The following is a 19,082-nucleotide window of genomic DNA, read 5'->3' on the forward strand; positions in this document are numbered from 1 at the left end:
AATTCAGTGATGGGAAAAAAAACTAGACTGGCTCGCTCTAGACKCCATCAGCTCAGCAAATAAAGTTGTCTTGTACTTGATTTGGTCAAAACACTGCTATGCAGGCCTCAAACTGGTGAAAGGAATTTCAATGCAAAGGAGGTATTTCATAGCATGGTCAGCTAAAAAGAAAATGATCTTTCAGTGGACCAAGCCTTTCCAAAAATCACTGAAGACTTGGTACTAGCACGGCTGTCCACCCTCTGGAGAGGTCCATACAGCACACCAGGGACAAATAAATAAATCATACACAGCTTTTGGACAGATATGGGAAAAGCAATTTTTTGCTAAAACTATTATAGTAAGTGACCTGGTTCTGACCGGGGTTTGGGAAGGGGCCAGTCCCAGTGGGACAAACAGTAAGAATGCTATACTTGAGATCCCTTTGCATTTTTGCTTATTTTCTTTTTCCTTGGCAGAGTTTTAAAATAACAGAAGAAAATCAAAACCACTTGAATAACTGATGTATTTATTTTCTTATATACATTTAAATATGGCACATCTGACAGTAGTTGTACAATAAACTCAAAATGATAATTGAAGCTGGACAGTAGATCAAATAACTCAGTGCTGAAGATATGAGAAGCCAGATCCTGTACACTGAATTTCTGAGGCACGTTTCACCCAGGAGTTGCATTAGCTAAGAATTCAGAGGCTAAGATTATTTAGTCTTAAATTCTGAAAGATTGGATGGCAACTGTGACTATCACCAATAAACCAGCTTCACCTTTCATAATCCACCATGGAACTGTCTCTTTCCACTCATCTTTCTAGACAGCCAACAATTCATCAGTTGTTGGTACCTCTTAGAGAATAGTAATCAATGTCCTAGAGGACCCAATTGCAGTTAGTGATTAATAAATAAGTGCAGCCTGGATCCATTCTTCTGCTATTAATGTGGAAGATGTCCATGTTTACTATTTATTGAAAGTCAGTGACAGCTACTTTGCAAAGCAGTGGATTGTTGAAGAAGAGGGTAAGTTTGGTCAAGGATTTTCTTTGCTTTGGGAACCATGAGAACCTCTCTTCTCCTTTGGACAACGACAATGCCTGGAACACACTGGTTTTGCAGTTGGGCATGTCCGGGGCAGGGATGGACATCTGTCCTCACAGCTGTTMAATAAAGGAGAAAATGGCAAAAAGAGGTAAGCATTATAAAATGTTCTTTCTTTTCCATCACATTCCTCAGCTTTTTTAACATTGAACACCGTGATACTCTCTTGTAGGACGCTCAGGAAATTTGTGGCACCCTACAGCACAATGTGACAAGACTTTGCAGCCTGACAGCTTGTCCGTATTAACACGTCTTATTGTTGGTCACAGTTTGTCCACAGCTGCAGCCTAAGTAATGCTTTAATTTCTTGTGAGCAGTAAAACACAGAGTGTAAACCCTCAAATTCTATAAAATGCATTATATTCAAACAGAAACATCCCAAGCTCACCTGATACTTTCAGCTTCTAAAATATTGGGCATAGAAGCCTGTCATACAAATTGTATGTCCAGATTGTAGTCATTTATATACGTCAAACTCAGCCAAAACTGAGTCTAAAAATGCAAAGGCTACTTCCACATATTCCTTGCCATGAACCTATAAAGTCTATAGATTGTCTGTGTCACACAGTACTTTCAGGTATAACACAGTTTAATAGTCATCACTTTTAAGATTAAGGAAAAAAAAAAGTAATAAAGATATTTATTTGAGTAGCATCCTTGTCCCCTTAAGATTAGGGTGGGAAAAAAAGTAAATATATTTACTGGAGTAGCATCTTTGTCCAGACTTCTCAAAGCACACTAATTAAAGAAAGCTTAGATTTTTTTCTGTAAGTATTGCAAATATTCTATTATTATTATCTCCATACTTGCAGCAAGCTATTTCACCCTTAGCTAACTGAGCACTTGTACCTCCAGTATCTGGGCAAGCTAATTCAGATATTGMAGTACAGACACACACTGAACAAGGAACACTCACCTGCAGGTTTCGGCATGGAATATCTTGTGTTTCTGAGCACAACTCTCCTGGCTCTCCCTACACAAATAGCAGCTGCAGTTCTCCTTGCTTTGAAAGAAGTCCATGGGACATTTCTGTCTACAGATACATTCGCAGTTATCTTCATCAAATTCCATATGTTGTCCACACATAGCTAGCTCAGCAAGAGGAGGGAGTCCTACAACAGCATATGTGTATTTTAGTAATAAGCTTTACAGAGCTAAGTTCTGCCCTTGGAGATACACGTAGCTCTTTATTTGCAAATAATAGGGCCTAAACTTATACTCTCTGATAGATTCTAGTCTTTAGAATAACTGAATAGACTTTAAAATTTAGAATAACTGTCACAACTTAGAGTGCAGAGAAGGGCTCCTGAAGTTTTCTCAGGAGAGGAATTTCCCTTACTCTAACTCTGTTATTTCCTGTGGCTTTGCTGAATGAACCCTGCATTATTTGGGAGTTATATCTTAAAAGAGCCAAATGTCATAGTAAGGTGCACATCCACCCAAACTATCACACTTGTCAATGTACTACACTATTTGCCAGGAAAAGCAATAACTTATTTAGCAGGGTGCAATTTCRTCTAACACTGGTCAATGAACAGCATATGTACACTTGACAGTTACTGAAAGGAGAAAACACTTTGTTTCAAAAATAAAATCCCAGCCAAATGAAAGCACAGTCTAAATACCTCATTCATCTTCCTTCAAAATACACATCTGGAGTACAATATAAGGCTAATCCTAGCAAAAACGGAACACATTTTGTGAAAGCCATACTAATATTCTGGCAGCACATCCCTGGTTAAAGGTCATAGTGTATAATGGGTCATCAGAAAGGTAATTTCCTGTAGTTTTGCAATTAGCTCTTAGATTTAACCTATGGAATGTGGAATGTAACCTATGTTCATGACCTCTGCAATTTTAAGTTCTTATCTCGGTTGCCAAAAAAGGCATAGTCATTACTTGAAAGAAACCTTCATTATTATTTACTTAATGTTGGAGAACCAATATCCAAGGAAAATAAATAAAAAGCATATCCTATTTGAAGGGAAAAAGGAATCTGCAGCAAATTCTTGGAAAAGAAAACCCTTCCTTGGGGTGATAAAGCTTGGCATGTACCAATTGATGTAGAGTGTAGAGAAACCCTTTTCTTCAGCCTCAAAGACAGATACTAAGTCGATTTTATTTTGTTCCACTTTTGTGCCACTGCCAAACACATTTTACTTCAGAGAATGATTTTTATTTGATGAAATATTTAGCTTATGTCAACAAAACCTATAATTCAACAAGTCACTATTTATAACGTTGCAAGCTGACTTTACAAAAGGCTAAGAACTAAAGGGACTCGGGATATTTTCAGTCTTTGGATTTTAAAATAAGAGGACTAATCCTTTTYTGAGCCAAGAACCTAACTTGAGCCCAAATGCCTAACTTGATGGATAAACAATCCGATCCACAATGCAAACATATGCTATAAAAACCACTACAGCTGATCTCTTGTGTTTTAGAAGACTGTAACCAACAGAGTAGTTTATTAAGTTATTTGACTTTAGCTTGGTAGTCTGGTATTTGTTTGCTATATTGCTTTTATTATTGGCTTGGATGTTTTTTCTTGTACTTGTCATTTCCCTGAATACACATGGCATACTTGTGGAAACCTCCTAAGTAACTTATTAAACTAAACTTACTAAATAATATAAGAACAAAAAAATAGGCAAATATTTTGGAAGATCATATAATCTATTGCATTGATTACCACCAATTGGGAGAGTTAAGAGCTTGTTTTAAAAGTTTCCCACGTGAAAATTCCCTATGTAAATAACAATTTAGCAAGGCTGCTATTTCCTCTTTTTTATTCACAATGTTGGTATTGACAGAAAAAAAATGCCCACCCAGATAATGTGAGATGGGGATAAACACATACTTGTGTTTATTTTCAGGGGTGTTTCCACTCCATTAACAGAGGCTATCTAGGGTTGTGAAATATAAGCTTAACTCTCTCAGTAACAAAAAGGAGCAAAACCAAGGTGAGACATAATCAGCCTAAAGACAGTACAGCAAAGGTGTCCATTTATAATTTCAGCTTTACCTTCCCGTCTGTTGGGGTGCTGTGCGTCTACAACACATTCACATTTGTCACTATCCCATATCCATCCATTATGGCAAAGTTTGTTAGTAAAGGGACATCTAGGAAAAAAAATACCAGATTGTAAAAAAAAAAAAAAAAAATCAGTACAGTCACTTGGCAAAAAGAGCCTGTTAGAACTGTAGGTCTGTCATTAGTGTTATGTGAGCTTATTGCATCTGTTTGTATTAATACTGCAAATAGAAAACCTTAGGGATCAATTAATTTACTGATAGGGCTCAGCTCTCTGGTTCCCAACAATTAGCACTAGCAGATACAGCATATATTTTGGATTACATGCCTAGCAAATAGCTACAATTTTGCAGCTCCACTGATTCTACCTGGTAGAACACAGTTCTACCTGGTTCAGAGTAGCTTACAGCTGACTCTGTTCAGGCTCCAATTTTGTCATGGAGCAAAGTGCAACATCAATTAGGATTTTACCTATGCTTAAGGATGTTCAGTGGACTGTTTTCAAGGTCAGAGGGGTCAGTCTGACAAAACATTCTACGCCCTAATTGTCGCAGATGGCCTGCTAGGGTCCAAATTGGCTTTGGGAGAATTTACAAACTGGAATGAAGCTGAGGAGACAGCAACTTGATGAAGAGCTGTGGTTGCTTCACTGAAATCATCTCTTTTCAGCCCTAATTCAAGAACAGTTACAGCAATAAGTCTACATGCAAGGCTAAACAGAGACATATGAGCTAGCTTTAAATCACTTAATGTAGCTTTGTTTCCAGACTTTTTGCTGCATTAATGTAATCTGTTCTCATCAGGACTAAAGGTATGCTTACATCATATACGTCATCAGTAGATGTGATACCATGCGCAAGTCCTCCCCTCAAACACCTAAGTGTATTAATGACTCCCAATCCTGCTGAACTAGCCTGCTATTTTTTGGATTCTGGTGTCCATTTATTTACAGTTTACTAGGTTTCATTCAGATTTTTTAATGCAGAGYGATAATCAAGATATTTGAAAAAAAAATGTTGGGAAACAGAAAGCAAAAGGACTATTTTAATGACCGATTCAAAACAAAACAATTTTCATACTCAGAATTGCACATCTTGTGAAGCATTTTGTAAATGAAGGAACTTACCCATCTTCTTCAGGGTACTGGACAGATCTTCGTATGATGGCATACTGATGACGCTGGGTATTCGACATACACTTACAGCCTGTATGATTGGCAATTTTAATTGGCACRGGCTCTGGAACACTTGTCAAGGGAACTGAGATCTCAAAGAGCTAGGTGGATGAAATAAACATATATCTTTTTCAGTTTTCTGATACATTAATATGTGTTCTAAATCAAAACTTCTTAACCTTTGCTACCATTTGTCTAACTATTACTCTTTTCTTGAGATAGTTACCTCAAACATAAATGAGCTGGTTCTCCAAGAGAAGAATAAGCAATGCCTACCAAGGTAGGAACTTGCCAAAATGATGCTCCCAGTGCTACCAGTTCCTAAATACTCAACATCTTCAAAAATGCTTTGCCAACAAATTCAAAAGCCTCTTCTGCATTCCTAAGGCAAACTGAAGAAGATGTAAATGCTGGGAACTTTGTTCTCATTTGTATCTCTGGTTGAATTACAGCCATATACAGAGATAGTTATTTAATCGTCCTGGTGTACAATCACACCATGCACCTGTAGGATCTAACTTCCCCAGAGAAAAAACAGGAACTTGCAGAGGATGTAGTTCTCTTCAGTTGGGTTTCTGAAGGGAGTCACCCTGCGGAGGGTCTGAACAAACATATTTGTTTAGAAGAAGCTAATTCTTATTTAATGTATTGTTACAAGGATCTAGGACCTTCTGAGAGCATTGGCCCATGGAAGTCCTACACGCTAAAGGATTAAGAGAGAATTTGGGAAAATCTGACAAATGAGGCCAAGTGTTTAAGATCTGCATCTTTAAAATTTCAGTGCCAAAGAAGCAGTCCAATAAATTTTGATGCACAGCTTTGTGAGCCTAAAAATTGAGTCATTTTTGGCAGGAAAAAATTTGTAATTTGAATGTCTCAGGATATGAATTCTCCAAATCATAAATCACTTTGGAAAAGAAAGGCTTAAGGCAGTAGCTAATTTCTACTCAGGTGCAATAGGCAACAAATATGTGKGATTTAGTGAATGCCAAGAAGAAAGCATAAAGAGAGTATTCAGACAGCTTCTCACTGTTGTCTCTCTCCAGCATCTATGTACAGAGATACCTTGCTCCAATGAGAGACTCTGAGCAGAACTCCAGCTTTAGTTCTTTGAATCAACCCTATGGATAGAACCGTCTATGTCCACAGTCTACAGAAGGAGCACAGTAGACTGGTCTTCCTAGATTAATCTTCATCTTGTGCCTCCTTCATAAAACCTTTTGTGTTTGGAATAATATATTAAATTCTAGCTATTAAAAGAGTTTTATTAAACCAAAACAAAAAACACAGAAAGTTATTTTAAAATTAAAATGGAAGTCTTGATGGGGAGACATTTTAAGGAGAGCAAGCTTGATTCACCTCTCTATTGTTTTAGGGTTTGGAAATGTAATTCTATCACGTCAAAGACAGTTGTACTGAAATATATTTTAAGTAAAATAAACTAGTGCCCATTATTCCTGCGTCAATGTTCATTAATTGCTTCCATTCCACACCAGAAGGAGAAATCTCTTATGARCTGTTGGCTATATCAAAAAGACATCTGATCAGCTCAGGATGCTAGATAAGGCTAAAAAGTATTTATTTATGTATTTTGGGAACAGCAGTTAATAAGTTTGTTGAAAAACTACATTTCTGCAGACTGTAACATTCCTTTAGCTTCCTTCAAAATAACCATTCCCTCAAAAGCCCCCCAGCTACATTCCATTCCTGGATACAACCACATCAATCCAGATTTACTACTCTAAAATCAATGGAATTACTCCCATGCTACTAAGAACACTTTTTTTTCCTGATATGAAATATTCAGTATTGAAGGATATTCATATCAGCTGAAGTTGGAATCTTCCACACCTTCCTTTAGATGTCCAAACAGTATAACTTCATTTTTTCTCAGCCCTTTAGCATAGATGCAGCACAAAGCCAAGACAAGTTGGCGTGCTGACCTGTACCCCAGGCTTTGGTTTCCAGGGGAAGGAGGTTGAGCTGTGTAGGTCACTTCAAAAACTCTCACACATAACTGATCAAGGATCCAGGGCTTCCACAAAGCTACTGAGAGATCACTTTAGATAATTTGAGTACATTGAAGTTAGACTASTTGGTTTCTTAAGCTTCTCAACATTCCAGGAGCCTGCAAGCATTTTCTTGGGGCCTTATTTTCTATCTCTTCGCATATATAGCCATTTTTAACTATTCATCTTGAATGTAAAACGCTATTGCACACACCTGCATTCACTCCACATGGATAAAACATTAATTCTCATGTTTGTTATGACAGTGCAGACAGATCTGACATAACAGGATTTCAGAAACCAAACATCCTCTTTCTCCTCCCTTCCTCAGGAGCCACAGTAAAAGACAGCAGATAAATACTCTTATTTACCGTTTTTGACACATAAGTTGTACTGGTGTTCATGCAGCTCAGACTCTCCTCATTGCAGCAGCCTCCACATCTGAATACATTCACACAGGGAGGCTTGAAGAATTTGTTGGTTGTTGTACCCAGCTCTTTGGCAACTTCCACACAGGTTTCCCGTGGCACACATTGAGTCTTCTGCCATTCCTCATCTATCACTGGAGAAAACACCATTTTATAAGCAATGACAACAATGAAAACCTCTGATTAGTGAGCAAAAGCATTATATAAATAAAAATGAACTGCTGGAATACCATTTGCAATATCTGCTGATACTTGRAACAGTTTAAGGACCAGAGAAAGTCTGAGGACAATTTTATGCCACTGACCTACACCAGTTGCCCTGGCAAAGAGTTGTTACATCTATGATGTGCCTGAAGCTTTTGCAATATGTTGATGGATGACCAAAATCTCAATTAATTTGTGAGTTAAGTAGATCAGTATTGATTTCTCCTAGCCACAGTCTCTATCTGAGAAAACTGATCCAAATCCCATTCTCATTTTCTGCAGGGCAAAACTTCTTATTGTCATTCTATGATCTCCTCACATTTACCCCACTGTTTATCAAAACAGAGCCTGACTGGAAAAGCACATTAATGATTAACAGATTCTGGTCAGAGGGTATTAATACTCCTACTGGATGTCAGCCAGAGAACAATGTTTCCAAAATGTCTAATGAAATCCAAGATAAACACTCTCACACCTAAGTACCCCCAGGGGTTTCAAGTTTGAATAACAAGAATATGAAATCAAGCATAATTTACCTTTTCAAAACAATGTAACATCTTTTAAACATTGAATTGTTACAGAATAACAATTTATTTTAGACTGATCTGTCAAATTCTGACTGTACATTAATTGACTGAACCAGAGACAGAAAACAGTAACGTTTACATAGTATTATCTCAAATCTTGTTAGAGGTGGCCCTGCTTATCTTGGACTTTGCTTAACTCATTCATGTTATGGAATTACACAAGAGTCATCAATGTTTATCCTTTAAGTCCCTCGTAAATTTATGAAAAATATTTTTCCTGACTGCCCTTCTCCAGCTGCCTTAGGAGAGATCAATTCCAACCTCTATACTATTAGAAAAGTTGCTATTTCTTCCTAAGCAGTCCACCTCCCTGCTGTTGTGTGAACAGTGCACTTGGCTATATGAAACTTCTGAAAAAAACCTCTTTGTAGAAGATTTTGAATTTATGCTCTAACTTGTCTTCTGAAGAACATTTACTCTCTCTTTCCTACTTTACTTGCATTTTTGTAATTAGTTCTTTATTTATCTGTGTATCCTCAAATTAGCTCTTTATGCCTGAAGAGTTCTTCCCCRGGGTTGATTCACTCTATCTGTCAGTTATGCGAAAGATACAAGAAATAAGAGTTTGGGGGTTATGTTCTGACTTCATGTCCTGGAACATAAATTAGGAGTAGAACTATAGAAAGAATAATAGAATGCTTAAGGTTGGAAGAGACCTCTAGAAATCATSTAGTTCAACCCCCCTGCACATGTCACCTACATCACCTACAGCACGGGGCACAGGGCYGCATCCAAGTGGGTTTTAAAGATCTCCAGAGAAGGAGACTCCACAACCTCCCTGGGCAGCCTGTGCCAGGGCTCTGTCACCCTCACWGTCAAGAAGTGTTTCCTTAAGTTCCTGTGGAATTTTGGTGCCTCAGTTTGTGGCCATTTCCTCTAGTCCTATCTCTGGCCACCACTGAAAAGAGGCCGCCCCATCCTCCTCACTGCCTCCCTTGAGGTATTTATACACGCTGATCAGGTCCCCCCTCAGCCTCCTCTTCTCCAGGCTGAACAGGCCCAGCTCGCTCAGCCTTTGCTCAGGGCAGATGTTCCAGGCCCCTGATCATCCTCGTAGCCCTGCGCTGGACTCTCTCCAGCAGCTCCACATCCCTCTTGTACTGTGGAGTCCATTATTTATTATTATATTATATTATATTATATTATATTATATTATATTATATTATATTATATTAATTATATATTATTTATATTTATACTTTAATAGGGACTTTAGTACTTCGAACATACCAAAAGAACAAAAATAGTTTATTTGCAGGGATAATTCCACTTTGAATGGAGGAATGGAGAATATGATCTAGTAAGCTCTTTTAAGTTAAATTTCAGTGAATGACACTCTGACATCGCTGAGTCTAGAACTGAACATTTAAAGGGTAAGTAGGATGAAACTTAATAGCTGTTACAGACTGTTAATGACAGTAAGGAGATATCTATAAGACTGTAGAGTCATCTGACCTCATTTCCTAACAACTGCATAATTCTGTCATTGAGAAAAGCCCATTGCAATCTACATTACGAGTATAATTTACCAAAATCCTCTGTTTCTCACTGCATTGACAAAATAAATATAATTTTACAGAAATGCTAATGCTCCCCAAATGGGTTGAGCAACAGTGAATAAAAAAATCCAGCATCTGATACTGGGTAGTACTTCAGTACAGTAACTGAATACTTAYATAGAATAACAATTCTATGAGAGGCTTAAAGCCACGTCCATCCTATCGAAATGCTCTTTAAATTGGCATTCAGGTATGCATTTCTGTGTTATGGCTCAAAGAAGCAAATTAACGGCTCTGTTCAGTCATAATTTAGCTGAAATGTAAAAGAGACCATAACATTGTGCAAATGTGTCTGTGGTTATTCTAAAAGTGTTATGGTCTATGCTATGTCAAATCTACAGTTTGTTTTTGCTGCAGGACATTTACTTTCTTGAAGAAACTCCTGGATCCTTGATTCTACGTTAATGACCTCTTGGGCTCTTTAACAATGGGCTCTTGAGTCTTTCACCTCCAGGGAAAAGTATTCTTTTTTGTTCCAGGTGGGAGATTGTGATTTCCAGCATTCAGGTGTTGACTCATTGTTTCAAGATCTACATCTTTGCTCCATAAAAACTTCATCAAATGAATCAAGATTAGGGCAGTACTCTTCACCTCAGCAGTTCCCACCCAGGCACTGCTGATGGTGCATATAGTGCCTTATATTAGAGCACACCTAATAAAAAAAGGGAATTTCTATGTCTGCTGTAAAACTCATTTGTTTCTGCTGTGGGCAAAATCTGAGATTTAGGATAATGCTGCTGGCAGGCTGCTCGGCTGGTCATTCCAACCAATTCTTGCTTACTTAGTTTTCGCTGTTTTTTTTTGTGAACTGACCGATCCATACTTAAAACATCTTTCCTTTGGATAGTGTGCAGAGTGCAATAAGCCTGATTTGGCCTAAAATGGGTAGACATACTTATGCTGTTGCCTAACATTCTTTTGTACAATGTCTTTTTCCATGAATGCCTTGTTGTTACTGATGAATTCTAGGAATCCCCTGCTATTAAATTCTCTAGTGCACAAGCAGCAGGGGTCCTGAAGCTGACACCAGACTCAGCTGAAGACCTGCACCTACCTTTTAGTGTATCAATATCATAGAAAGCAGCGGCAAATCTGGTGGAGCGATGTGACGCAGAGCGGGAGTCCAAATTGGCCAGGTTTTTGAGTTTTAGCCTGCATTTCCACAGCTTCCAGTCCTCAGAATGAGTGATTCGAAGCAGCTCTTCCAGGCTGGATGCTTTCCTGATCTGCTGTTCTGACCGCTCTAATGCTGACAGAGACGTCCTCTGGAAGGAAAGAGGTATATCAGAAAGGCAGTACCTTCCAGCCTGTCCATAACACAGCACACAGAACACTCATACAGAAGGCAGCATATAATTGAGGACAACAGACAAAGCCTGGGAAAACATACAGGAATGTTCACATGTTTTGATAGTGCCTAGAGTCAGACTAGTCTGCAGGATTTGTACCCTCATGAATTGGGAAGCAGAAATAGTCACTTCTTCACTCACCACAGGTCATCAAGGATGACTGACAAATGCAGGCTGTACTCCTTGTATCACTGCTTCTTGGAGAACCTGGCAGACACTGAACACATCTTCACAGAATCACAGAATCTTCAAGGTTGGAAGGGACCTCTAGAGATCATCTAGTCCAATCTTCCCGCTCCAGCAGGCACACCTAGACCATGTGGCACAGGGTGGCATCCAGGCGGGTTTTGAAGACCTCCAGAGAAGGAGACTCCACAACCTCCCTGGGCAGCCTGTTCCAGGGCTCTGTCACCCTCACAGTAAAGAAGTTCTTCCTCACCTGGAGATGGAACTTCCTGTTTTTGAACTTATACCCATTTCCCCTTGTCCTATCGCTGGCCACCACTGAGAAGAGCCTGGCCCCTTCCTCCCTGCATTCTCCCTTCACRAACTTATACATGTTAATCAGATCTCCTCTCAGCCTTTTCTTCTCCAAGCTGATCAGGCCCAGTTCACTCAGTCTCTCCTCATACGAGAGATGTTCCATTCCCTTAATCATCTTYGTCACTCTCTGCTGGACCCTCTCGAGAAGCTCTATGTCCTTCTTATACTGGGGAGCCCAGAACTGCCCCCAATACTCCAGGTACGGCCTCACCAGAGCTGAGGAGAGGGGCAGGATCCCCTCCCTTGACCTGCTGGCAACACTCCTCCCAATGCAGCCAGGATCCCATTGGCCTTGGTCACGAGGGCACACTGCTGMCTCATGGTTAACTTAGTGTCAACCAGGACTCCCAGGTCCCTTTCTGTGGAGCTGCTGTGTACATCTTCACTGTGCCTGACGTGGCCTGTCACATAAGCATGAATCCCAGGCCACCACTGCAGACCACCTGAACGATGTCAGCTAGCAGGCACAACCCATGCACCTTTGCATGACCCATGTTGCATGACCCTTCTTGGAAAACCACTGGTGCCAGTCATGTCACATCACTGGAAGGACAAGTGATAGTTGAAAGGTGACCCACGTATAAGGATACATCCACATGGCGGGTCCATGATTTCCCATCCCAAATACCATTTGGACTACCCCTAAGTCAGGCAGAGTGGCCTCAAGCTGTGCCTAAGCTCTGTTGCTGCACAGCAGTGGTAGTGAGATCACTGCACTCTCCTGAGAGGCAGATGTCCCCTGAATGCTTCCATAAGAGACCAGTCTCCATGCCCCAAGTAGGATGTTCCCTGCAAAGATCTACCCCACCAATCTGAAGGTATTTATCCATTTAAAAAATACCCATTTAACAGAAACAGCATTGTAGGTCACCACACAGCAATACTCATTTCTTCAGCTGCTACTTTCCAACATCTGAGTTTGTACMTTTATCTAGGTACTCAGTATTTATTTCCACTGACTCACCAGATCTGGTGGAAATTATTACTTCCAACCCAAGTAAAAGGTTATCTTTCTCAATGGGTATATTACTCTGGGCTGGTGCTCTCGGATGTACTCTTTGGTAGTGCAACTGACTGTATTTTTTGACTTATAAATAAGAGGCTGCATGGCCAGCTTTCAGAAAGAAAACACCAGTCCTTAAAGGCAAAGCTGCAAGACAGGAAACTGGTGATTCAGTAGATAGCAGTCTGAAGTCTAAACCAGTAGCAAACTAATACTCAGTGTAATGTTGAAGAAGAGGTTGGGGGAACAATCCCCAATTAAAGGAGGTCTTTCAGATGAGATATAAAACCCTGACACTGACTACATCTGCTATTCATTATTAGAACATCTGTAGCACTTATTTTGCAATGATACAAATGTCAGCTTGTGCATTCTGGCCAAGTTCATTTTTGGGTAATTACCTTTCACTGACCTAAAATTCCCTATGTAGTTAACTCAGAATAAGTTATTTGCTCTTCTTTTAAACCCTTACAGAACATTATATCTAGGACATTGTCATGATCCTTCCATTATAGTGGTGGTCACTTTTTACTGGTCAGTGATTGCTCATAAATTTCATATGGAATGTGAATAATTAGCACCAATAACTGAACTCTAAGACTTTTACAAACTTAAAATAAAATGTACCTCCTATATTGATGCATTACAGTTGCATTGACTATAGGCAGGCCTTACATATGAAGGTTGTTCCTTGTCTTTTTGTATTGTTTTTCATTTACTGGAACCCAGAGAAGTACAAAGGAAGTAGAATGAGCAGTGTTCCTTTTGCAGTCGTCAGAAATTGTTTATCATTAACTGAGCCATGATTATCCAAGACTCATATAAAGTCCTTAGAACTCAGTTATGACTTCGCTGTAGACTCTAATACTGCTAAGTGAATCTATTGTCTGTTTTCTTTTCATCTTCTTTTCATGTTTCCTAACACTTACACAAGCTCTTTGGCTTGATAAGGCAGCCAGGTTCCTACCTCCATAATCCCATAGTTTTGTTTTATTTTCTTTTTTATATTTGTTTGATTTCTCCTTGGAGGAAAAAGATTTTACAAATAATTTTACAGTTTCTTCCCAGAAATCACTATCCAGACACCCTTTCCCACAAAGACAAGAGCTTTGAGAAAAACAGCACTCCTTCTCCTGAGCACTATTGACACTAGGCATGATGGTGAATAGGAAGCACTTGTAGATTTCAGAAAAGGGATGAATCCTACATATTTGTAWATTTTTAGATAGACATCTATCTTTTGAGCTAGGTAAACTCATCACCATTTGGAGCCAAGACAAAAAAAATATACTACACTTTTAGAGTGTAATTTATGTGGCTTGCATTGGATGAAATCACATCCAAAGTCTTTTTGCTGGCTGTCCAGAAATCCACAGTTCACCAGCTTCCACGAGGTGGCTGTGTGTACTGTGAATCTTTGGTCAAATGACTCCTGCTGCAGTATGTGAAGTATAAATTGTCTGAAGAGAACTCCTAGTTTTATTCCAATCTATCTAAGGGTCAAAATGGAAACTGTGAATATTGCTTATGCATCTGTTTTGGCTTCACTGGGCTTATTCAGATACTTTTATATAAAAAKATCATTTAAGCACTTTCTAGAGTACTGACAGGGTGGAATGATATTCCCCATCTTTAGACACTTCGATTGTACAAAATATTATGCAGAAATTAAAAGCATCTAAAAATAAAACCTTRAAAAAGGAAAATGATGTGGAAGACATGACAATCCCCACAATAGTGTGTAGCACTAAAGCCTCTGATACTAGAGACTAAACTGCAGTCAGCCTCTTTTGGAAAGGACAGCATGAAGTGAAAACACACTAGTGMTCTCAAATAATATCATATATGATAGACCACATAAGTGTTAGTACCATGTGTTTCTCTTATGTATTAATCTAAACTTAAGCCCTGTTTAAGGCTGACAGGAAAGCTCCCCTTAAAAAAACACAGATTTTCATAGAAATACAAAAAAGATGTTTCAAAATATGAAACTAGATGAAGATGTTATGATTGATAACACCTCAAACCTACCTCTTGTGTGATAATTCACCATCACAATATTATCAGCTGGACAGTAGTTAAAATTCAAATTCAAAGGTTCAAACCTGAGAGGAGTTTCCTACTCAGCTGGAGAGCAGGAGAAGCATGCAAAGAATTCAACAATCTACTGACATCTTTGGGAGATCCTACTTCCCAGAACAAGCAAGAGGAACAGAACTTCTTTCTGACTGCAGCATCTGCACCTTGTATTTCCCACTCTTCAGATATCCCCACTGGCCCTTTCAGGCTTTCTCTGACAACTACAGTCTTTTCCAGATTCACTTCCCCTCACAGTGTCAAATGGCCCTGCTCTGCTTTGCTCGGTGTTAGGCCACCTGTAATATCCTTCCCTTTGCTCATGTTTTCTTTTAGTGCACGAATCCCTCAGTGATTTTATATCATTTATGGTTTCTGCTTTCTCCATATTCTGTTTTAAGCRATGAGCTAAATGGGAGTCTAATTAGACCTAATTCATATTGAGTTTTCAGCCTCCTGGCATGGAGAAAAATGTCATTTTTTGACATGCTCTCACTAGCCTTCCCTTAAGTCTGCCCATATTTTAGGAGTTAGCTGGAATGAGCTAACTGGAATGCAGCAGTTGGGGGGTTCTGACGGATGCAACATAGCTGGGAAACTGGTTCTTTCCACATATGATGTTCACACAGATAGCAAAATGATGAACCTGCCTCCCTAGAGCTTAAAATCTACATTAAAGCTTGAGAAAGAGACAAAATAGAGAAAGAGACACTGGCAAAGGGCAAGGCAGCATCCCTCACAGGATCCCAAAATACACAAATCACCTCTAGCGCCTTTTCATTGAAAAGCTTCAAATGTCAAAATTTTGAATGTCCACAAATTTATACCCTGCAGTGGATTAAATACATATGCTATTACATGCAACAAACGTTTCCTAAAACCTGTCAATAACAATATCAAAGCAAAAAAAAAGCAATAGGTTTAAGTAATTCATCCTTACCTCTTGAGCTTACTGCTTCTTTAATATTTTTTTAAAGTAAAAAATAATCCCATATCAGGACATAAAAATCAGATTTGTACTTAAATGGAGCTSTAGTTTTTTTACAAAACTGATCTTCCATATTTTTCAAAACCATTCTTCAACCCGAAGAGCATAATATATTTTCCTGCACTTGAGCAACATCATTGACATCAGGAAATGATAACGTGGGTTAGCACTGTGGTTTTTGGATAATTATACCTTCTGTCCTTCCAAAAGAAACCATAAAGACTATCTATCTTCTTCCTAGCTGTCTGAAATGCCAGAAAAACCCTACAAGTAGTTAGCATTGGAAAGAAACAAAAGAAAAAACAGTGGTACATTCAGTGGCCTTTCCCACCTTGGAAGTTGGTTTGAATCAGACACTGAGTTCATTACCCCATTGATTTATGCGAGTCAAAGATTTGGCTTATGCATCGTGTCATAGAAATGCACACTCTCACTCACAGTCTGGAGAATTAGTATTGATGACCCCTGGTCAGATAGTGCAGCTCAGCAGTTTGTACTTTTCCCAGTGCTTGAAAAACTCCCAAGTTTCTTGTCTAAGAAAAAAAATGCCCTAACTTTTTCAAACCAATGTCTGAGAGAGTCAATATAGCCCAGTATGTAATAAAAGTTTAGTAGGTTCCACTCTCTCTAGTCTGTCACAGAAGGTCTTTACAAGCACTCTCCTGGAAAGGAATGCTTTCCTGAGTCAGGGTCACAGGTACTATTGTGATAAGCACTGCATAAATACCATTGGAAAGTTTCAAAATTATCACTATGTCTGGGGCCAAGAGAAGTGATTAAGAAACCTCTCAATAACCTTGCAGTGTTTTATGACCCAGCAGTAAAAAGAGTCAACTGCTTTATCTTGCCAAGGAAAGCAGATTGTAGCTGCATGACCTAGATGATGGTTCTCTGAATGCCACTGACTCACAAAAAATAGCAAAATAGTTTTGAGTTAAGTTACCCGTCAAAATTAACCAATTTAGTGAGGSAGGATGCATCACACAGTGAATGCTCTTGAACACTGGGAGGCAATATTGGCAGTGCATAACATTTTGAAGCTTTAATGTGAGTGTCATGTGCTTGATGCTGCAGTATTATTTAAGTTCAGTTCAAGAGAAATCATGGAGAAGACACATGACAAAACAAAAAGATTTCTTCTTTTATCAAGAACAGCCTCTTCCTTTATTCTAGTATCATCTGAAGGCTATTTGCCAAATCAACCCAAATCCAGTTTAAATCCAGTTTAAATACTTTAAATACTTTAAATACTTCATGACATCAAAATTTTATGGAACTTTGCTGCTGTGTGCTATACCTGAGAATAACATCTTCTTTTCCTCCCTGATGTGCTTTCCCTCCAAATGCTTTTGAGACATGATCATTGTTACAAGCTCAAGTTGCATGGCTACAGAGAACCTGTAGTTCTCTTTAACACTACTGTCATAAAAAATCTGATCCTATTGGTATCATTCACCCGACTGAATATATGAACTGGTTTTTCGAGACTCCAATTATAGTTCATGCAGAAGAATAACTCTATTGAGTGTACATTTATCCTATTCTTGTCTGTCTATTGGAAGAAATGTGCTCCCAAACTTTTTCTTTCTTTCCTCCTTTGCAAGAGGAACCAACAAGGCTTAGCTGTAACTGGTTGAAATGAGTCATACTCAGCTGAATGCAGTCAAATGAGACAAAATTCCCTTTCCATATCCTAAGTCCAGGCAATGTGTGGAGAACAGAAGTCAACTTTTCTCAAGGACACTAGTATAAATAATTAGGAAGCACAATTGCACCAAGGCATGAAWAGCCTGGGACAGGCTGGAGGAAAGTACTGGTGTGGCCTAACAGAGGAAACCACTTTATTCCCTGCCTCAAGGCCATGGGTTAACTGCCCAGCTGTGTTGTGGATTGTAGCATAGATCATGAGCAGATTTGGCCAGGGAATTTAATGATCATTGTTACTTTTAACATTACTGTGGCTACTAGCTGGTAATGGAATGGGATCACATACAGATACAGATCAAAGATATGATCTCTGCCCTGGTGTCTACAGTCTGTATAGAAGACAACGCAGGGAAGCATTCATTTAATGGGTATCCAGGAAACCAGGAAATATGCTTATCCAGGAAATTGCTCAGAGTAATAGYTAGTGCTTTTGAGATAGCAATGGTCTAACTAGTCTCAAGTTTTATCATAAGAAATATTCAGTATTTTATATACTTGGAGTGGTGCATAAGCAATAATTAAATCATGAGAGAATGTTGTACAGTTTGAAAGCATCAAACTTGAAAATGTGTCTTACAGCTGTATGAACAAYCAGCAGCACCACTCTATAAACATCCAGCATGAAGTGCCTAACTTTAAAACATATGATACAAACCAGCTTGTGGCAAGTTTGTTATCGCCATTGTATTCTGAGGAGAGTACTCTCTTAGGAGAGGGAAATCATCTGCTTTTCAACAGCTTCACTACAATCATCATTTTGACTCTCTGTCAGTTAGAAACTGTTAGTACATTGTTTTATCCTCAACTTTATCCCTTCTGGGTGTATTACTGTCTAACATCATTAGTCTTATTAAACTGTTTTTATTTATGATGAATGTCATCATAAAGATAAAGCAATGAAATATTTTGGCTTCCAAGTAACATTATTCTCTGAAACAGAGAGGCTTCTTATGGGATTTTTCAGTGACAATTGTGGACTGCCCCCATCATTAACAGAAGCATAAACTAAGTTTTATGACCTTGCAGTACTTTATTCTACCTTCAAATGGCCATTATTTAAACAATGAAAGCCTTTTAAACCTCAAACCATTTTCAATGACTTATAAAAAGTAGTTCAAACACTCCCRATGGAGTGTCTTATCCAGACAACTGGGCTGTCCTCCACAAAAGAGACTTTCACCTTTCATTCTTAAACAGGATGTTTTCTCTAGCAAAGACTGTCTTGAAAGAGTACAGATATTTTGTCCTAGTAGGCTGAGAAGACGAGAGGAGACGAGAGGAGACGGGGAAGGGAAGGGAAGGGAAGGGAAGGGAAGGGAAGGGAAGGG

At 38.9% G+C, this 19,082-nt stretch overlaps 1 protein-coding gene across 1 annotated transcript in view; it reads right to left on the reverse strand.

Moving 5' to 3' along the window:
• Positions 1–533: 533 nt before the first annotated feature.
• Positions 534–19,082, reverse strand: part of VEGFD (vascular endothelial growth factor D) — a 28,009-nt gene continuing 9,460 nt past the window's right edge. The window contains exons 2-7 of the mRNA XM_026035337.1: positions 11,143–11,353; positions 7,682–7,872; positions 5,254–5,402; positions 4,119–4,216; positions 2,010–2,205; positions 534–1,152 (exon numbers count right to left, since the gene is read on the reverse strand). Coding sequence (XP_025891122.1) covers positions 1,026–1,152; positions 2,010–2,205; positions 4,119–4,216; positions 5,254–5,402; positions 7,682–7,872; positions 11,143–11,353 — 972 coding nt within the window. The 3' untranslated portion in view covers positions 534–1,025. The remainder of the gene's footprint in view (positions 1,153–2,009; positions 2,206–4,118; positions 4,217–5,253; positions 5,403–7,681; positions 7,873–11,142; positions 11,354–19,082) is intronic.

Source organism: Nothoprocta perdicaria, unplaced genomic scaffold (genome assembly GCF_003342845.1).
Source record: "Nothoprocta perdicaria isolate Ctin4 unplaced genomic scaffold, notPer1 scaffold_158, whole genome shotgun sequence".
Lineage (NCBI taxonomy): Eukaryota > Metazoa > Chordata > Aves > Tinamiformes > Tinamidae > Nothoprocta > Nothoprocta perdicaria.